The following is a 22,400-nucleotide window of genomic DNA, read 5'->3' on the forward strand; positions in this document are numbered from 1 at the left end:
TATACTTGAAATATTATTTCAAATTACAGTAAAAAACCCACACTTAATATATATAATTAACAAATATAATAAGCACAATGACATCGACTTTTCGGCTTTTGCTTATCCAAAATTCATAATTCGATATTTCAATTGGATTTTCCATCAAAAAAAAAAAAAAAAAATAAAGGAAAAGCATTACTTTATTGAGGCTCGAACCTGAAGCAGTTGCAGTTTCAAACAAATGCCAAACATGTGCGCCAAACGTACTATATCTCTCATGTTGTCTTATCTGCTACTTAGACCGCGTATATGTATTTGCAACGCCGCTAGGCCATTTTCAACCCTCCATTTCCCATTGAAATTAAGCTTTTTTTTACCTTTTTTAAAATTTCTGAATTATTTTAATTAAATTCAAATTCATATTACAACATAAAACATGCAAATATATCGCTACAAATAATAAAATTTAAGTATAATTAATGCTACTAAATACCTATATTCCCACAAAGAAATCATCTTAAGAGAAAATCAAATAATATTGCTACGAATATTAGCAAAAATAAGGGGTGCTGCTATCTCTAAGCCGATGCTAAACAGTGATATCATGCACATCCATAGATCAATCATTATGTATCTACATAAACGAAACAATAATTGCGTCTACACATATGTACCATGTACGTATACGAGCAGCGAAGAATCAATGCACAAACATGCATATATCTGAGATACTCCTGAACGTATGCAATGAGAGAAGCTACAAAATCGTGTAATTGTAGTTACAGCTGAGAAGTTTGAGAGCTGATGGCAACTAGTAGATTCTGGAAATGGAAGCGCCAAGCAGATGCGAACGTTGAAATCAGAGAGTATAAAAGACAGCAAATGTAGAGGCGCTGGTGTTCAGTTTGATTTGAGCTATCAAGCAGTTTCGATTAAGACGCTATCTAGCGAGCCATAGCAGTATTATTTTGAAAGTTAAGCTATCAGTTTGGGGTAATAGTCTAGTTGAGGGGTCGACTGCTAACACGCGTCCAAAAATATCGAGAGAGGTGTCAAACGACGCGCCTTGACATCAGTATTAATAATCCGAAGGCGGAAAATAAAAATTTTAGCTCGTTAAAAAGATATTAACGAAACACCGAAAAAAGACCCACGGGTACCTCCGAAACCGGGGGTGGGATCCATAGTATTTTTGCGCAGAACACTTTTCTGCGTTGGCGGCCTTCGGCCGCGCTTATAAAAAATAACCCTGGGCTACGCCATACCAAGTCCGGGTGTGTGGTATAACCGTGGCTACCACCATGGTGATGCACAATTTTATTTGTGGGTACAAACACAACAACAACCACATGAAAATCGCCAACTTCAACTGCAATTATCTCCGGACAGAGATAAAATTTTTCTTTTCCGCCTTCGATTATTGTTCTCGAGATTAATACGCGTCCTTTGACACGTATTTCTATATTTTTGGTAGCGTATTAGCAGTCGACCCCTCATCTAGACTTTTACCTCAGTTTGGTTATTAAGCCAGCTAGTTCCAAAGTTCAACAGTTTAGTGATACGAACGTTGGCAGAAGATTGCAAATAAGGAGAATTGCAGTAAAATCGTTACAATATTAACACCAGCTGAAACTGTTGACGAGAATTTTCTGCTGTTATCAGGTTAACATTTAAATTGGATTGTGTGTGGTGAAGTGCAAGACGTGTTCACATGCAAACAAGTTGGTATCTAGCAAAAACTCTTTCTCATTGTGTATACATTTTTTGGTGCTACAATTATGAGCACCGTAATGTACGTGCAATGCAACATAATAGCATCCAACTACACAATGTTTTGCTATTACCCGCTAGATGTCACTGTAGTACGATCCTGTAGTTGATTGGTTCATAAGATCAACGGGAACAGGTATCCGACTATAAAAAGCGCAGTACTCTGATCTATGTTTCCTTTTTTAATTACATTACAACAGTTTTAATGCATAACATTTATCTTAGAGAACGAAAACTTTGTATCAACAATTGCTTCCTCATCAAAAGATTTACAAAACCAAGTTAATAAACCGGTATAAATTTTCGATAACTAGGCTTATCGGTGTACACAAAACTTCTCATTCCGTCACTACTAAATTTCATTTTCACGTCAGTTGCTGCCAGTTAAAGTTTGTTGAAGATTCCCATATCTTTGATTTCCATTGTAAAGTAATTAAACTGGGTCGGGAAGTACTAGTTTTCACAAAAAGTTAAATCTGTGATTATAAACTTATATTTAATTCAACATTTTTCTACTCTTGTGATACAATTAATTTAAATAGTTTGCCAATTTTCGCAAGAAAAGCCAGTAAGTTAATTACGGCTGGTGTTACAAAGTGGAAATTACATGAGCCTCTGCCAATTGGTATTGTGACGAAAATATTTTGCATTCCAATAGGAGCACGTCAGCGGTGACTGAATAGCAACAATGGAGGATTTGGGTGAGTCGAAATGCTTAAAAAGTGTGTCTAAAAAGAGCGGGGGCCACTTTATTATAAAAGCCGGTATACATTATGAATAAACGTTTGCCATTGTTTCTTTTGCTAAATATGGTATTAGAAACGGAGCAGCTTTTCCCTTGTCTATGTAATGTATTAGAATGCGATTTAACGAATTTGTACATGTGAATTTGCGTAGATGAAAATTGTGGCCTATGCTTTTGCGTCCCAATATCGACACGTAACATCAACTTCCGCTAGTTTGCGTCATCAGCAAAAATTAAATAAGAATTCCAGCTTCACTGAATGTGTCATCATTGAAAATACAGGGTTCACTTCAACTATTGAATGAAAACGTCTCAAAGTCCGTTGTAGGCAAGTCAAAGACCCTGAGTTAATTTTGGTCCAGATAATTAACCTAAAACAAAACTTTTCGAGTAATTTACGAGGAAAACTTCTGTTTCGTTTGTGAGTTCGATTTTAAACTAGAGGAAATGTTGAATTAATTTAATGCTATTTCGGGCTGCTTTGAAATTATAAATATAATGCTTTATTGTTTTTGCTAAAATTCGCACCGCCCCTGGAAGAGCTCAGTAATCTGCTGGAAACACGATCCTTCGTCCTCTGTTTTTTTAATATGGATTTATTTTCCTTCTAGCAGTGCTTCGCCACATCCAATAAATGCGATCACTCACAAAATTTCGATGATAATCTCTAACTAGGAAACAGTTTCATCAGGATGAGAGTACAGAGATATGGATGTTGAAAGCGTTGGCTATACATTTCAATTGCAAAGATCGGTGGCGTCATGTGGGAGCACATCGCATGCAGGACACACATATTGCTTATGTCGGGGTTGATTTAGGAGAATTAAGAGTTTAACCTGTTATAGTATCCAGAACAAGTTGGGCCAGGGTGACTCATGTTTCCCTTGGTAGTGTGCGTTCTTCTTCTGCAAGGGTGGGATATTGCATATTAATAACGGGGTTCACCCGGGCACGTCCTGGCAAAAGCGTTTACCGATTCTGTGTGGATTTGGCTTAGAGCATGCTTACGCTTGCCTGGATCAAACGGCTGTGTTGGCAGGTGCCGGATCTCCGCATAGTGCTTATGGAGATGTTTCCTTAACCGCCGTGGAGGCGGGGCTAGATGAAGAAGTTGTTTGCTAGGATGTCCTGGTTTGTGACAATTTATCAAAAACTGCTTGTTCAGCATTTCATTGTGCTTTTTAATTTTGAGCTCTTTAAATTTGAGCTCTTTAATTTTGAGCTCTTGGGTCTCACTATATAGGTGGTTTTCGGGGGTCATAGGAAGACATCCGGTGGCAGTTCTGATTGCAGCATTTTGACAGGCATGCAGCCTTTTCTAGTATATGTTTTTAAGACCAGGCCACCAAACTAGTTACGCGTACCTCATGAGCGGCCGGCCAATTGCTTTGTACGTGGTTAACAACGTTTCTTTATATTTTTCCCAAGTGCTGCCGCCTTGAAGGTCAGAGTGGCATGCGCCTTGAAGGTCAAAATATTATCGAACATTACCCTTAAGATCTTTGGGTGACTGACAGTCGCTGCTGTGACATCATGACGTGAACGCCCATATTTGCGACATCTGTTCCATCAACGTCGTTAACAGATCTAGATTTGTCGTGGATTTTGTCGGTGATAATGCCAAGCTGCGCGAGGAGAACTAATTCATCAATTAAAGGGCAAGGTCCCGTTGCCATAATCGTGCAGTTGTCGACATAGGAAATGTTTGTAACTCCTTCTGCTGTGGAAGCGAGTTTTGATATGTACATAGAAATTAAACAGAAGCGGGGATAGGTCATCACCCTGTGGTACCTGGTACCCCCTGTTTAATTTTCCTGTTTTGAGATTTCGTTCCTAAATTGAACCGACGCTTGCCTACCATTCAGATAATTTGGGGTCCATCATTTTAGACAAGGGGGAAAGTGTGAGTCTTCTATGACTTGAAGTAGCGTGCCGTGTTTGACTGTGTCAAAAGCTTTTGACAGATCAAGTATCACGAGCACCATCCTATGAAGGAGTTTTTCCTGATTTAGTCCGTAATTAATTTGAGTGTTTATATGTGGCACGTCATGTTTGTGTTTATGTGCCCTCTTTGCACGACGTTTGGTTCAATACCTTTCCGGAGCAGGTGGGTATGGAGCAGTTCAGCTGCAAGGAGCTGCTCCGAGGATGACAGTTTGTGGGAGGCACGCAACAAATTTAATGGGGTTACACTGAAATGACAGCCCTTGGTCGGAAAAAAAATCCCGAGTCGCTCCGGTACATAGAACCGTACCGCTGCCGTGGGAACAATAAATAATATTTCCTTAACCCTCTTAGATGCGGTGCTAGTTAAAGCAGTTATTTGCTAGGGTGTCCGGGCTTGTGACAATGTTCAGCATTTCGTTATGCCATTTAATGTTGATCTCTTTCATCTCTCTATGTAAATGGTGCATCCTTTTCCAATGTTTGCTTTTGAGACCAGGCTTAGTCGCCTGGTGACGCGTAGCACATGAGCGGTTGTCGAAAGTTGAGGCGACTCACATTCGGTAGCGTAACACCATCGACATGAACGGCCAATATTTGCGCCATCTGTTCCTTCCACGTAGTAAACAGAGTGGCCGGGATTTGGTCGGTTATAGTCATCCGGGTCGCGTTAGGTGAAGAAACTCGAAAGACTGGGGGGGATTGCTGTTTATTCTGGAAAGTAATTCGTTTATTGCAGGGACAGGTCCTCCTGCTATTGCCGTGCAGTCGTCGGCGTAGTAAATGATAGTAACTCCTTCGGGTGGTAACTCCCCCTTGCGGTCCATCTTTTTACACAAGGGGAAGAGGTGAACCTTCTATGTTGTTGTTGGTGTTGTTGTGGTTGTAGCCATAAGGACACTCCTCGAAGGCCTGGAAGAGTGTTGTCGAGTTGCAGATCCGGTATGTTCCGGTACCAAGCCCGACAATCTCGGGAACGATTTGTTATGACGACATCCGACCTTCTAGGCCATCCCGCCCTCCCACCTTCTACATCAATAAGGAGTTCGGGTTCGCCAGAGCCTCGGCTGTTAATGCAACAGGATTCGCCACGGATAGGTGAGGTTGACAATTGGGTTTCGAGAAGCTATATATTGCGCTGGCAACCTGAAAAGGTTGCGCTACACAACTCCTTGAATCTGGTATTTTAGTCGCCTCTTACGACAGGCGTACCTTACTTACTTACTTAATTGGCGCTTAACCGTCTAAACGGCAATGGCCGTCCAACAAGGCGCGCCAGTCGCTCCTTCGCTCCGCCAACCGGCGCCAATTGGTCACACCAAGGGAGTTTAAATCGTTTTCCACCTGGTCCTTCCAACGGAGTGAGGGCCGCCCTCTACCTCTGCTTGCATAGGCGGGTTCCGATAGAAACACTTTCTTGGCCGGAGCATAACCTTCATTCACATAACATGGCCTAACCAGCGCATCGCTGCGTTTTAATTCGCTGGACTAATGTTGATCTCTGCGTATAGCACGTACAGCTCATCATTAAATCTTCTTCGGTACTCGCCATCTCCAACGCGTAGGGGTCCATAAATCTTTCGAAGAACTTTTCTCTCGAACACTCCCAAAGCCGCTTCATCTGTTGTTGTCATGGTCCATGCTTCTGCCCCATATAGCAGGACGGGTACGATAAGTGACTTGTAGAGTATGATTTTCGTTCGCCGAGATAGGACTTTACTTTTCAATTTCCTACCTAGTCCAAAGTAGCATATATTGGCAAGATTGATTCTTCGCTGGATTTCAGTGCTGATGTTGTTGCTAGTGTTGATGCTGGTTCCCAAATAAACGAAATCTTTTACTATTTCGAAATTATGGCTGCCAACAGTAGCGTGGTTGCCAAGGCGCGTATGCGCTGACTCTTTGCTCGATGACTGCAGGTATTTCGTTTTGTCCCCATTCACCATCAAACCCATCTTTACAGCTTCTTTTTCTAGTTTGGAGTAAGCAGAACTAACGGCGCGGGTGTTTAGGCCGATGATATCAATGCCATCAGCATACGCCAGTAATTGCACGCTTTTATAAATATTATTCCAAAGCGGTTAAGTTCTGCAGCTGGTGTAATTTTCTCCAGCCTCAAATTAAAGAAATCGTACGATAGGGGGTCACCCTGTCTGAAACCCCTATATGGTCGCCAGGCCTAAAAACTACTCACTGGAAGAAGTTACAGGCCTGCCAAAATACTGCTCTCAGAACCGCCACGGGCTGTCTTCTTATGTCCCCAGAAAACCATCTACATAATGCGGTGAGAATACTCCCCACCAGAGAGAGAAAGGAGATGCTAACCAAACAGTTCCTGTTGAATACCCAGAAACCTGGGCATCCCACCAGACATCTGATTGATGAGCCAACACCGCCTAGGGGCTTACGGAGTCATCTCCGTAAGCATTATGAGGAAATACGGCACCTGAGAACTCAGCCGTATGAAGCAAAAAAACACAAGCAGGTCTTCAGTGAACTCCACAAACAGGTGTCGGACCTTTATTCCGGGAATTGCCCGGTAAATCCAGTACTCAAAGAACAGTACCCCAAAACTTGCGGAAGAGGAACGCATACTCCCCAGGGGAACGCGAGTCACTTTAGCTCAACTTCGTTCTGGATACTGTAACAGGCTAAACTCTTTTTTTACCTATCCAGGATCAACACCGACATACAAAATGTATGCCCCGCTTGCAATATGTCCCCACATGACACCAACCATATCTTTAATTGTAATGTGGAACCAACGCCTCTAACACCCCTTTCATTATGGTCCACCCCTGTTGAAACGGCAAGTTTCCTTGGACTCCCGTTTGAGGATATTGATGACAATCCGTGATCGGTCGCACCTATTAGGTGGGGCAAAGCACTGCTACAACAATAACAACCCGCTGGGGGTAGCGTGCCATGGTTGACTGTATCGTAAGCTTTTGACAAGTCAAGTGCCACGAGCTACATCTTATGATGGGGTTTTGCCTGGTTCAGTTAGTAATTTATCTGGGTGAGTATGGCGTTTAGCGCGGTGGTATTGCTATGCATTTTGCAGAAGCCATGTTGATGGGTGGCTAGGCAAAGATTGGCAATGGAATGATGGAGCAGGATGGTTTCCAATGTCTTCGGTAATGGCAAAAGGGGGGATATCTGTCGATACGACTCACCTTCGTATGCTATCTTCCCATGCTCTATTAACAGAATTATCCGTGCTATTTTCCATTGTTCGGGAATGACAAAGGACTTCAACGAAAGGTTGAAAATGTGCGTCAGGTATAGTAAGTCGTATGACTATTCCGTCTGGGCCTATTGATTTAAAGGACTTGACCTTTTAATGGCTCCTTCAACCTGTGAGCGGGTGATAGTAATGGATGACACTTCGTTTTTGTGTTTATGTGCCCGTCTGTTTGCACGACGTCTGGTCTTGTCTACTGAAGGATGCATTACAAATTGCCGGCAAAAGCGCTGTTCTTGTTATTGTTGTTTTAACGATAATGATAAGTGCTATCAATGTTGATGGTCCTTTGCCGGATATAGATCCCGTACGTTACGGCAACAAAGCACCATTAAGGTACTAGCCCGACCATCTCGGGCATGATTAAAATAACCACATTAAACCTTCTATGGCATCCCGCCAAAGGCGATGGATATTTTATCGTTGTTTGTCGGGCTAGACAAGGATTTGATGGTTAACCACAATTTACCGACATCTGCAGAGAGGTTGCAGGTCTTTAAACGCTCTTCCCATTTTGCACGTTTGTGCTTATTTACCAGCTGCATAATATCCAAGTTGAGATTCGTAATACGAGGGACCCTAGGGTCGAGTTGTCTGGCAAGGTCACGTACTCTTGCTAGGTATGCAGCTTCAACCAGGAAATCAGTCGGAATGGAGAGATCAGCAAAATAATGATTCATGAGGGTTGTGTAGTCTCCTGCACGCCAATCTACGTATCTTGATATCAATCTTATATAATTAGCTAATACGCCTGGCCAAGTGCCTTTTTGCATAGCTGGAGAGGCCTAGTCTCCACTGAAGGAGCAATCTGTCTTCCGGAGTGAGTATAGGTTTAAAGAGCTTTAAATCGTCAGCATACATAAAAATCTTGGAATAAGTTAACGTGCTTGGAAGATCATTAATAAAATAATAGGACCAAGGTGGCTACCTTGCGGTACGCCAGAAGTAACCCTAATGAATTGAGATTCGCTCTTTTTAAATAATACCTTTTGTTTACTTCCTTTTAAGTAAGAGGAAATCCAACTCAGAAATTGAGGTGGAAACCCTAAACCATTAAGTTTATAGGTGAGAATAGTGTGGGAAACCTTATCGAAAGCTTTGCTGAAATCCGTGTAAATTACATCGGTATGTAGGTTATTTCTAAAGTTTCTGGAGACATGAGTACAACAGGTTCGTCTCAGTTGACTTGGCTTTGCAGAAGCCATGCTGAGCTGGGTTAATGATAGGGGAAACTGAATAAGCTAGTTGTTTAGTTATAATGGGTTCGAAAAGTTTAGGTATTTCGCTAAGTTTTGCAATGTCTCTATAGTTTGCAACACATGATTTACTGCCTCTTTTGTACAGTGGTATAATAAAAGACTTTCCAGAAACAGGGAAATACACCTTGCTTTAGAGAAGCATTAAAAATATTTGTTAAGGGCCGATACAAATATTCCGCGCAAGTTTTTAGAACAACAGATGGAATGCTGTCGGGACCACTAGCATTAGAAGTTTTTAGGTTTTCTAGGTGTAAAAACAAGTCGTTACAGGATATCGAAGGGGCTCGTACACCGCAAAGCAGTGGCGAGCTAAAAAGAACATTCGGTTGGACGGGCACGCAATTTTGTGCGTAGTTTGATTTAAAGAAATCAAGAAGCATATCGGCAACTGTTGCATCGTCACTTGAAACCAAGTCTTTAAATTTCATGACGGATGGGAATCCAGTAGTCTTTCGTTTAGTGTTAACAAAATTGAAGGACCACTTGGAATTAGAGGAAAGTTGCAGCTTAATCTTATTAATGTAGTCTTTGTAACACTTTTTGTTCAAAGAATTATATTTATGACGTAGAATAGAATATCTGCTATAGTCATTTGGAAGTCCAGATTTTTTATATCTCTTAAACCAACGCGTTTTCTGATTTTTTAAGCAGTTTAGTTCCTTGGTGCACCAGCCAGTATTTACTGAAACTCTAACGCTATTAGTTTGGGGGATACAAGCACGGAATGTGAAGTGTAAAGCACTAGTAAAATGATGAATGCTCTCGTCAACATCTCCACTATAATCGGGCCAAACTATAACGGAAAGCTCATTTCTTAACTTCCTGAAGTCAGTTTTTCTAAATAAAAACCTAGCAGCAGACAAATTATTATAGGTGTTACCTTTTTTTGGAAGGCTAAAGGTTTCAGAAATTAACTCCAATGCAGGGTGATATACATCTTCAGGAAGTACCAACGGGTCAGTTCGGACTAAAGAGAATCTAGAATTATCACTGACATATATTAGGTCCAAGCATTTACCAAACTTATTCAGAATGCCGTTAACCTGAAAAAAGCCCACTATCTGCAAGGTTGTTTAAGAACTCGTTAAAGATTTCTCGAGAAGAACACGGAACCAAGCAACTATCAATCATATTCCACGTTGCACACGGTAAATTGAAATCACCAAGAACTACAATCAAGTCAGAAGAAGTGACCAAAGAAGTCAGAGATATTATAACCGAAGCGTGTTCGATGTATAACTGTAGGTCAGATTGCGGAGGAAGGTAGCTAATAGTAATGTATAAATGCAAGGATAAGAGTTTGATACGAACGCAAAGAAATTCGATTTCGTCAGCTTCAGGAATCAGAATTTCTTCAGCAGATAGACTAGCATCTACGGCGATTGAGACACCACCACCGACTTTACTTTGACGATCTTTTCTAAAAATTTCGTATCTATTACATAGAATTTCAGAGTTGAGCACATGAGGTTTTAGCCAGGTTTCGGTAAATGCCAGTACCTTAAAAGTAAGGTCATGGCTGCTAAGAAAAAGATCTATTAGTTTAATGTTCAAGCCCCTCACATTATGGTAATAGAAGTTGATGCCAAGGTCTACAACTAGTTTTTTGAGGCAGGGATAGGTCGTGGAGTGCGAGCGACATTTCTAAACCTAGACGTAAATTCGTGGACTAACGCTCCATCTGGCCGGAAAGATTTATCCAAAAGCATCTCAAAACAATCTGCAGAAATATCTATCTTGAAAGAAGAGATGCATCAATCATGGTCAAATGTAAATTTTCTTATATGCATTTAATTCGGCTTTATTTTTGATGATATAAAATAATTTATATCGTCTGCAGTTTTATCACTTGAGAAGCGGGATACAAAGATAGCTTTTCTTGGAGGAACAACTATAAGTTGTATTCCAACCGTTATTTCCGCATTATTAGGGCTTGGTAAGTTGATGGAACCATCAAAGTTGTCATATTTCTGGAACGCTGGATCGCACCTGCTGATTTCCAAAAGTTATGGACGAAATACGAGCAGATGAGGTCGACGGCGTCAACGTTAACGCCGTCGTAGAAGGTGTATGCAGTGGGGGATACCCCTGATTAACATCAGATTTAGACCTTGTGGTAGCGCCTGAAGTTTCTTGCCGAGTGCTTGGCGAATTGAAGATTCAATTCGTTGCCAAGGCTAGAGGTAGAGACAGGAATAGGTAAAGCAGAATATATTGAGTTCGAGCAAGAAACAGGAATAGGTACACTAGAAGCAGAAGAGGTTGAATTAGAGCCCAGGGCATCATCCTCAAACTTCCACTTTTTAGTAGCTTTGTTGTTGTTGTTGTAGCGATAAGGTTGATCCCCGAAGGCTTTGGGGAGTGTTATCGATGTGATGGTCCCTTGCCGGATACAAATCCGGTACGCTCCGGTACCATAGCACCATTAAGGTGCTAGCCCGACCATCTCGGGAACGATTTATGTGGCCACATTAAACCTTCAGGCCATTCCCTCCCTCCCTACCCCCAAGCTTGGGTCGCCAGAGCCTCGTCTGTTAGTGAAACAGGATTCGCCGTGGATAGGTGAGGTTGACAATTGGGTTTGGAGAAGCTATATATTGCGCTGGCAACCTGAAAGGTTACGCTACACAGCCCCTTGAATCTGGTATTTTAGTCGCCTCTTACGACAGGCATACCTAAAAAAAAAAAAAAAATAAATGTGAGGCGCGATAACCTCCGAAGAGATCTAAGGCCGAGCTTCTCTTCCAATTTGCGTCGTGCTCCTCTTGATTTTCCCTACAAATTAGCCGGATGGGACCTACATGATTTTATGCCGACTCCGAACGGCATCTGCAAGGCAGATGAGTTTTCACTGAGAGCTTTTCATGGCAGAAATACACCCGGAGCGCTTGCCAAACACTGCCGAGGGGCGACCCCGCTTAGAAAAATTTTCTTCTAATTGAAAAACCTTATCTCTAAAAATTTTGATGTTTCTTTGCCCGGGGTTTGAACCCAGGGCATCCGGTGTGGTAGGCGGAGCACGCTACCATCACACCACGGTGACCGCCGCATACCTACCGCGGGTATATTCTGATCCCCTAACCCGCTGGGGTCTTTTTAGTAGCTTGCTTCCCCTTTCTTGCCGGTGATGTCTCATAAGTCTGAAATTTTTGGTTGATCTCAAGCTCCTTACCGATTTCAAGAAAACCGTTTATTGCTGTTTTAAAGACCCTGAAAAGATCCACCTCAGTAGACCGACACTTTGGACAGGACCAGCGAACCCCATTACCCTCATTCAAAGCGTCAGCCACTCTTCCAGTCAAACCATCACATTTCATATGCCCAAGACTATCACATAATCTATCTATCTATCTTCGCGATCTTTCCGGTTAACCCGTTACAATTTAATTGCAGAAAGTGCTAGTTGGGGAGTCGTCAATCTGGGGGTTTGAGATGGGTGGACAAGCCTCGAAGGATTTAGGTTTTGTCTGGTACTTGCGTTTTGACAGCACGGTGCAAAGAACTTCGATTTGAGTTGACAGTTTTTTTTATCTAGGTTTGCGATATAACAACCAACGTAAAATTTAGTTGTGTTGGAAATTATCAAAGGGGAAATCAAAAAATTTCAAGTGAACTTGCTAAAGAGTGGCATAATTTTATTAAATAAACTTTAAAAAGTATTGGCGCGATATTCATTTTTCTCAAATATTTTAATCCTTAAGCTATAACCACCATGACACTCTATTCGGACTACCCGAAAAGCGGTCTTTTCGTAAGAGAGTAAAATGCGCCATCAATTTGTAGGAAAAATTTAAATCATCCCGACGCAAATTGTAAATGGGATTACACTTACATACACATGCCGGCGAACCCCGTTCTCAATGTGAAATACCAGATAGAAGTAGTTAATCACTGTGGAAAACTTCGATTTGGATACTGTAGCAGGTTAAACTTTTAGTTATCCAGAATTAGCCCCGACATACGCAATGTACCTTTGTCCTACATACGATGTGTTCCCATATGACACCAACTATCTATCCAAAAGCCTTTCCATCTTCTCTCCACCAGCTAAACAACAGAACAGGTATGATCAGGTACTTATAGAACATGCTTTTTAGCCACCGAGAGAGGACTTTACTTTTCAGTTGCCCTACTCAGTCCAAGTTACATGTAGTATCAACACGTAGAATATAAGTAGCATACATTTTATTTGTTTGTTATTTTGGGGACATAACATTTTGGTAGCGGCCTCAACTTAGTATACTTATATCGATACTTGATAGGGTCTTTAGATGCGCGAGTTGATTACTACATCAAAGTGTTTAATTTTCTCTTTCGTAATCATTAAAACTGTATGTTTATTTTTTTTATTTACGAAGTACATTGCTGGCACTGATAGGTGATTTACACAATCCTTCGTATGCAAAAAGAAATTTGTTGCTTATTCACATTATTGGCTTAGTTGTAAAACTACTGGCTGTTAAGCCTCTTGTTTGGATGATATCTTTCTGTGAAGGCAAACAAATCATATTACGTGCAACGAGACAATATTTTTAGTCACCGCCGGCTCAGTTTGTGGCGTGGAATTCCATTGAAATGACTAAGAGTCATTATCAATACGAAATTGAAATATATCTACAAAGTGCCACTTTTATGATGCACACTTATGTATATGAACAAACAGAGGATGCACATGGATATGTATATGGGAACTTCCACAGAAAAGTCCACATTAACTGAAAAACTAAACTATGATTAAAAAAAAATTGCTTGAATTATTAAAGAAAAATATTTAAGTGTTATAAAATTAATATTTTCAAAATTTTCCTTAATTGCGATGGTGCGTTATCGGTACACAAATTTCATGTTCACGTGGTGATCAGCTTTTAAACGGTTTTATTTAGCTTGACTTGACAGGCAGGCCGCACGGCCGTATGTTGTTGTTGTTGTAGCAATACTCGCCCCACCTAATAGCCGCGACCGATCACAAATTGTCATCAATATCCTCTAACGGGAGTCCAAGGAAACTTGCCGTTTCAACAGGGGTGGACCATAGGGAAAGGGGTGTTAGAGGCGTTGGTTCCACATTACAATTAAAGCGATGGTTGGTGTCATGTGGGGACACATTGCAAGCAGGGCATACATTTTGTATGTCGGGGTTGATTCTGGATAGGTAAGAGTTTAACCTGTTACAGTATCCAGAACGAAGTTGAGCAAGAGTGACACGCGTTTCCCTGGGGAGTATGCGTTCCTCTTCTGCGAGTTCTGGATATTTTTCTTCAAGTACTGGATTCACCGGGCAATTCCCGACATAAAGGTCCGACGCCTGTCTATGGAGTTCACCAAGGACCTGCTTGTGTTTTTCCGCTTCATACGGCTGGGTTCTCAGGTGCCGTATTTCCTCAAAATGCTTACGGAGATGACTCCTTAGGCCCCTAGGCGGTGCTGGTTCGTCAATCAGATGTCTGTTGGGATGCCCAAGTTTCTGGGTATTCAACAGAAACTGTTTGGTCAGCATCTCATTTCTCTCCCTGATGGGGAGTATTCTCGCCTCATTATGCAGATGGTGTTCTGGGGACATAAGAAGACAGCCCGTGGCGATTCTGAGAGCAGTATTTTGGCAGGCCTGTAGTTTCTTCCAGTGGGTGGTTTTTAGGCTTGGCGACCATATGGGTGACGCGTAGCACGTAATCGGCTGGCTAATTGCTTTGTATGTGGTTAAGAGCGTTTCTTTATCTTTTCCCCAGGTACTGCCAGCAAGGGATTTGAGGATTTTATTACGGCTCTGAATTCTTGGAACAATTGCGGTTGCGTGCGCACCAAAATGTAGATCCTGATCAAACGTCACACCCAAGATTTTGGGGTGTAGGACAGTCGGTAGCGTAGTGCCATCGACGTGGATGTTCAATATGGTCGACATTTGGGGCGTCCATGTTGTAAATAAGGTCGCGGAAGATTTAGTCGGTGACAATGACAGGTTTCGCGAGGCGAAAAAACTGGAGAGATCAGGGAGATAGCCGTTTATTTTATTGCATAGCTCATCGATCTTTGGGCCTGGGCCTGTGGCCATTATTGTGCAGTCATCGGCGTAGGAAACGATTGTGACTCCTTCCGGTGGTGAAGGTAGCTTAGATATGTAGAAATTAAACAAAAGCGGGGATAGGACACCACCCTGTGGTACCCCTTGTTTAATTCTCCTTTGTTTTGATGTTTCGTTTCTGAATTGCACCGATGCCTGCCGACCACCCAGGTAATTTGCGGTCCACCTTTTAAGACATGGGGGAAGGGTAGACCCTTCCAGGTCTTCCAGTAACGAGCCATGGTTGACCGTATCAAAAGCTTTTGATAGGTCTAACGCTACGAGTACTGTTCTATGGTGGGGATATTGATTCAAACCGCAATTTATCTGGGTGCTAATGACATTTAGCGCGGAGGTAGTGCTATGGAGTTTTCTGAAGCCATGCTGATGAGGGGCTAGCTGCAAATGTGCTTGGAAATGAGGGAGCAAAATGGCTTCAAGCGTCTTTGCCACTGGCGATAGGAGAGATATCGGACGATATGACTCACCTACGTTAGCTGGTTTCCCAGGCTTTAGTAGCGGGACCACCTTGGCCATTTTCCATTTCTCGGGTATGACAAAGGTGGAAAGAGACAGGTTGAAGACATGCGCTAAATATTTGAAACCCTCTTTCCCTAGGTTTTTAAGCATCGGCATGGCTATGCCGTCTGGGCCCACTGCTTTGGATGGTTTAGCGCGACCAATGGCGTCCTCAACCTCTCTAGCGGTGATGGTAATTGGTGACGCGCTGAGTTTGTGTTTATGTGCACGTCTATTGGCTCTCCGTCTATCTTTGTCGACCGTAGGATGCATTATATATTGTCGGCAGAAAGCGCTCGCGCATTTTTTCGCATCCGACAGCACCTTATCGCCAAAGGCGATGGAAACTTTGTCTTTGTGCTTAGTCGGATTCGATAGGGACTTTACGGTGGACCAAAGTTTACCTACACCGGTAGAGAGGTTACAACCTCTTAGGTGCTCTTCCCATTTCGCCCGCTTGTGTTCGTCCACAAGCGATCTGATGCGTTGGTTTATATCCCTTATTTGGAGGTCGCCTGGATCAAGCTGTCTTATAAGGTCGCGTTCCCTCGCTAAGCTCGCGGCCTCCGCCGGGAAGTGGGGCCGGATTTCGGGAATTCTCCCGGCGGGAATGAAATGTGCCGAGGCGGATTCAATGACCTTACGGAAGGCACGCTCCCCTTGGCGGGCATCAGTCGGGATAGGGAGGGCAGCAAAGCTGCTGTCTGTTGCAGATTTATATTCTTCCCACTTTCCTTTTTTGAAGTTTATGAAAGTGCGTTTTTCGGTGACGATGAAGTCGGCGGTACGCTCGAACGAAATAAGTATGGGCAGGTGGTCGGATGCCAATGTTACCATCGGCTGCCAGTTGACGCAGTTTACGAGTTCTGCGCTCACGATTGAGATATCTGGCGAGCTATGACAGCTTCCTACCATACGTGTGGGGGCGTCTCCGTTAATTGTGCAGAACGTCGTTTCGTCTATTTGATCCGCCAACATCTCACCCCTACTGTCCGCCCGCAAGTTTGAATGCCATAGGTCGTGATGGGCATTGAAATCGCCTAAGATAATGCGATTGTTGCCAGTGAGTAAGGCCTCGATATTAGGTCGGTATCCACTGGGGCAACAGGTGACAGGAGGGATGTAGATGTTGATGATTTCTAGATTTGCATCGCCTGACCGGACAGATAGGCCTTGACGTTCTAAGACATTGTCACTGCGGTCGATGCCAGGATCAAATATATGATATTGCACAGAGTGGTGTATAATAAACGCGAGGCCGCCTCCATTTCCGCTCTCGCGGTCTTTCCTGTGGACATTATAACCAGAGCAGGTCTGCAATGCAGATCTTGCTGTGAGTTTAGTCTCTTGAATCGCAGCAATGCGGATGTTGTGCCGCTTCATGAAATCGACTATCTCCGTAATCTTCCCAGTTAGTCCATTACAGTTGAACTGCAGAATTCTGAAGTGCATGAGGGGTGACGCCGCCACTTTAGGGGTAAGTGAGGGGTGACTACGCCTAGGTTGTGGAAGGCCAGGACGCAATTGCTGTTGTGGCCTTGGGACTGGGCGCCCTTGGGCAAGCATTGGGGTACCCGGATGATTTCGGTTTGCGACCTGGCAACATGGCGCGATGAAACCCGTCAAGGGGTTGCCGTCGCGGAGACCAGAACATCTAGGAAAGTGGCACCACCCAAGGCAGGAGCTGCATTGAGCGGATGTCGCAAACCTATATATTCTGTGCTGGCAGACGGTGCAAACGGAGGCAGGGACTAAGAGTCTGTTTCCCTGACCTGCACGATTGCTGCCAGAAAAGAGGGGAGGAGAAGAAGACGGGGGCAGGGGCTGATGCTCAGCATTGCTACCAGCTCTACTACGAAGGTAGTAGTTATGAGTGGTATCAGCTGTTTGAGTTGTTGGCGCCGTGGGGCGCGAGCAGCAGCGGGTATTTGTTGTGGCTTGCTGAGCAGCGAAGCTGCTGGAAGGTAGTGGGGATACGCTTAGGCGTAGACTACGGGACGCCCTTGGGCGTGAGCAGCAAGGAGCCACAAAAGATTTATAAAAGTTACGTGGACGTCGGGTTTTGGGATCAAGCCCAGAACAACCTGTCCGATGCAACCATCCCTTGCACGAGACACACTGAACAGAGTATGACCGTCCTAAAAAGATTCTTTTCTGGCAAATGCAGCAAAACCATTTCTCAGGACCGGGGTGAGGAGACGGACCCGGATTGGGTTCGATACCTTCCCGGAGTAAGAGAATATGTAGCAGTCCTGCTGCAAGGAGCTGCTGGGAGGATGACAATTTGTGGGAGGGACGAAACAAATTAAATGGGGTCACACTGAAATGACAGTCCTTGGTCGGGAAAAACCCCGAGTCGCTCCGGTACATAGAACCGACTGCCTTGGGAAGCGGCACGGCCGCATGCTCGGCCGTTGTGAACGAATTTTGTAATTGAAATTAAATAACTTCCCGATAAGCTACAAGCTTGAAACTTGGAATATAGTTCAGAACCCGATGACAATGCAATAATAAGAAAAAATCGTCGCTAGGTTCCGCAAGGATCGAGATATTCACAAAAATCGTATTTGTGGTCCGATTTGGTCCATATTTGGAACACATGTCCGATTTGGCTCATATTTGGAACAAATTTTACATACAGTCCGGTAGAAGTAACGTCAAAATATTTTGTAGTTGGAGGAGGGACAAGCATACGTGGCGCAGAGTCGAGTAAAGTCTTTGGAAGGATTATGTATTGAGGACTTAGATTGTAACAAATTGTTAGGAAAGAGTCCTTGTAATAATGAATCACTAAATGAACTAAATATAATGAGAAATAATAGGTAATTAAATAAAGACTAAGCGTTGGACGCGTCAAATTTCTATTGATAGTCATAAGTAAGACCAACTGAGCCTTAATCAGGTTAAGCTACGCCTCACATTTTTAGAAATTTCACGCGCCCAGCGCTTTTATTTAATTGTCTGATCAACGCCCTAGATTGATGAGGAGTGTGATGACTAGCACCTAGGACCTACCTAATTATTTTCTAGCTTTTATTATTATTATTACTTCATGTAAGTATTGTTTTCAATAAAACCGTTTAATTCAAAATTTTTTTTAATTATTTTATTTCATTCACAAGAGCATTTTCTCTTTGCTGTTTAAATTTCTAAGAGTAACTCTGCAATTCAACTCTAATAGCTAGAATTTGGCAATGACAACAACTAGGCGTAAAATCAATTTAAAAGAGCAGTGACGCTTCAATTAACGGTAAATTTTGGATTCACTTTTAAGAGATATTCTAGAATAACGTCACGCCATACAGAGGCTATTTAGTCTTATTATATCTGCGCTGGCGATTGTAGATGCAAATAGTTTTGTATTTTAATAAAAGTTGACAAAGTTTACAAATTAAATTAAAAATCACGCCATTTAAGCAAGTAATTACTTTCATATTGAGCTTCAAAGTTTCGTAACGTCACGCCATATTGTAAGTAATTTTCTCGATAGGTGATACCTTATTCTGAATTCCAATTCAATCATTTCTTATGCAGATGGATTCTTCGAGTAAGGGTAAAAAATAATCGAAGTGCTATAGGGAAAAACCAAAAACTGACCCTCTAGGCTGGAGTGATGCCGTTTAAAAGCAAAAGAGAGGGCATCAAGGTATAGGAAAATGTGGGAAAAATGTATGATGAATAAATGCTACAATTGTGTTCAGAATGTAAAAAATGAATTAGTGCCCCTAAAATATTGGCCATTGATGGATGAAGCTGTTAAATGGAAACATTAGCGTAAAGTTGAAGACTGCATTGCTTTGACAAATTACATTCTACAAATTGATATAGGTTAGGTTAACTTGTCAAAATGAGGTGCAAAGCGCACATTTTAGCTACCGTCAAGCTACCATTTTCACTTACGTTGCTTGGCTGGTTGGCGAAGTAAAATTGTATGATACAATCAGTGACAAACTCACTCATAATAAATTCGATGTGTGCTGTTTTTTAACAAAACTGTAGCTCTCAGTTTAAAAGTTAAGTTGATTGCGCTAAGCCTGCCAGATTTTGTGTTTGAATTTGGTTGAAAATTTGTAGAGTGGAACTATTTTGTAACTTCTCATGGAACATATTTATTAATTTAGGATACTGCAGTTTCTTTTTACCAATGTGCTCGAAATCATATCTTTGGAGTCAACTTAACTTACATTCCCACACAACAAATATAAGAGTTTTCTGTTTTGCTAATAGAAAAGTGGAATGAGTTGCTGACAATTTCTGCAATACATAAAATTCTTTATCAAGCAGCGAACACAACCAAATAAAAGCAGCCGAGACTGTGTTTTCACATAAAAGTGTTCTATAATAATAAAATAAACTTTTAAAACGTTATTATTGCTTATTTAAAATATTTTTAAATAAAAAAATATACATTTTTGAAATAAAATTAATGTTTTATTTATATATAACGTCAAATGTTATGTGCATATCAATTTGGTTTATTTTTTCAAAACAACAAAATCACAGCGCTAACCCCAATTGAATATCTCTATACCAGTGAGCTGCAATTATTCATCTTTTAAGGTTATTAGTGGACTAACCAAAAAATGAGTATTAGTGCGTATGGAAACAAAGAATATCAAGCACTTATATCCACTAACACACATTTACATAGTCATGCTTCGTAAAATGAATAACCGCTCATAATCCAGGAAGCAGTTCAGTACTCAATTGACTTATTGAGCAAGAAAGTCAACTGTGTTATACGAAAGCACTAATTGGAATAAGTAAGACTAACAGTGCAATAAAATGAATAAAGTCATATCAGTCTTCTGACGCTAGCAACACAACGATGTTCACGAAACAAAACTGAATACAGCGCCAAAGTAAAACAGATGATAAACGAAATATACAGTGTATTACACACGAAATCAAAGTGCTACTAAGATAAAGCGACAATGGCATCAGTTTATACTCAACAATGTCATATATGAATGAGACATATGTGTTACGGGCCACACGTATGTATTTTCTATTTTATGTGCTAATCACTCATAGTATTTACATATCTGTATTTGACTAAGTACACATTTAGACACAATTTTTTGGCTCATGACTAAGTGCACTAATTTTATTAGTACTCAAAGCAGATCTCTGCTCTATAAAAATAAATAAATGTAAGGCGCGATAACCTCCGAAGAGATCTAAGGCCGAGCTTCTCTTCCAATTTGCGTCGTGCTCCTCTTGATTTTCCCTACAAATTGGCCGGACGGGACCTACATGTTTTATGCCGACTCCGAACGGCATCTGCAAGGCAGATGAGTTTTCACTGAGAGCTTTTCATGGCAGAAATACACCCGGAGCGCTTGCCAAACACTGCCGAGGAGCGACCCCGCTTAGAAAAATTTTCTTCTAATTGAAAATCCTTATTTCTAAAATTTTGATGATGCTTTGCCCGGGGTGCGAACCCAGGACATACGGTGTGGTAGGCGGAGCACGCTACCATCACACCACGGTGGCCGCTGGCTCTGCTCTATAAATCCCCTCAATTTGGAATTTCTACAAAATATTTAAAAATTGGTATATCAACAAAAGTTTTTTAATAATTTCAGTAACATAACGTCACGCCAGATACTGGGAAAAAAACCGAAAAGATTTTTTTTAATATAGTAAATTGAAACATTAACCTTAAATATTTAAATATCATGACAAAAAGTTTCACGCGAATAGTTCTACCCAATTCGAGGAATTATGCCTTTTCAAAATTCAAGCCAAAGGGGACTTCCGTTTTTTGTAACGTCACGCCAGCCCATATATTAGCTTATATAATTTGGTAGGTAGGTAGGTTGAACTGGCCGGTCCATGAGGACCTCACATAGACTGATTGAGTCCGTAGTGTTACCAGAAGTTTGTTTTAACGACCAAACTGAAAAACCCTATCAAAAACCAGGACCTATGTTATAAAATAACTCCGTCCTCTTGGCAAATATTAGAAGCTTCCTAGGACTTAAGCCACTTGCTGCTTCTAGATCTGACAGCTGTATCACTCCTAATAGCTGGAGTCTTAGCCTGGCAAGTGCAGGGCACGAGCACAGAACGTGCTCGATCGTTTCCTCCTCCAACCCGCACTTCCTACACCTGCTATCACTGACCAAGCCTAATTTAAAGGCATGTGACGCCAGAAGGCAGTGTCCAGTCAGAATACCCGTCATGAGCCTACAGTCCTCTCTTTTTAATGATAGAAGCAACTGTGTTAGTCTAAGGTTGTAAGACCTACACATAATCTTCGACACTTTACAGCCCCGCGCTTGAACCCACGCCTTTTCTGCTTGGTCGATCATGTGCACCTCTCGCCTTCGCTTAATCTCGCCCAATCTAATTGGGACGTCTACGGAGCAAGCTTCAAGGGATGCGCCCTTTTTAGCTAATTCGTCCGCTTTTTCATTCCCATCTATTCCCATATGCCCTGGGACCCAATATAGATGTATGCTTCTCCCTGTCCCGATTCTCTCCAGAGACTGCTTACACTCTAACACGCATTTAGATGCTGTGCTATGCGAGATTATTGCCTTAATTGCTGCTTGACTGTCAATATAAAAGTTAACACGGTTGCAGCTTAAGCTATTCTCTTCCAGGGTTTCTACTGCTTTGGTTACGGCTAATATTTCCGCTTGGAAAACGCTACAGTAATCCGGCAGCCTGTAGGATCTGCTTAATTCCGGATCAGCGCAGTATACCGCAGACCCTACTCCTTCCACTATTTTGGAACCATCGGTGTACACATGTATCGCCTCGTCCGCCATTTGCGCACCCTTGCACCAACCGTCCACCTCTATTGTGGCCTTAAGATCTCCCTCAAAGTGCAGGTAGGGAATCATGTAGTCTGTTCGTCTTGTTACTGAG

At 42.1% G+C, this 22,400-nt stretch overlaps 1 protein-coding gene across 1 annotated transcript in view; it reads left to right on the plus strand.

Moving 5' to 3' along the window:
* Positions 1-2,122: 2,122 nt before the first annotated feature.
* The window catches only part of Pax (Paxillin), a 155,475-nt gene continuing 135,197 nt past the window's right edge, over positions 2,123-22,400 (plus strand). The window contains exon 1 of the mRNA XM_067765823.1: positions 2,123-2,453. Within this exon, the coding sequence (XP_067621924.1) occupies positions 2,441-2,453 (13 nt within the window). The 5' untranslated portion in view covers positions 2,123-2,440. The remainder of the gene's footprint in view (positions 2,454-22,400) is intronic.

This window comes from Eurosta solidaginis, chromosome 2 (genome assembly GCF_040869045.1).
Source record: "Eurosta solidaginis isolate ZX-2024a chromosome 2, ASM4086904v1, whole genome shotgun sequence".
Classification (NCBI taxonomy): Eukaryota; Metazoa; Arthropoda; class Insecta; order Diptera; family Tephritidae; genus Eurosta; species Eurosta solidaginis.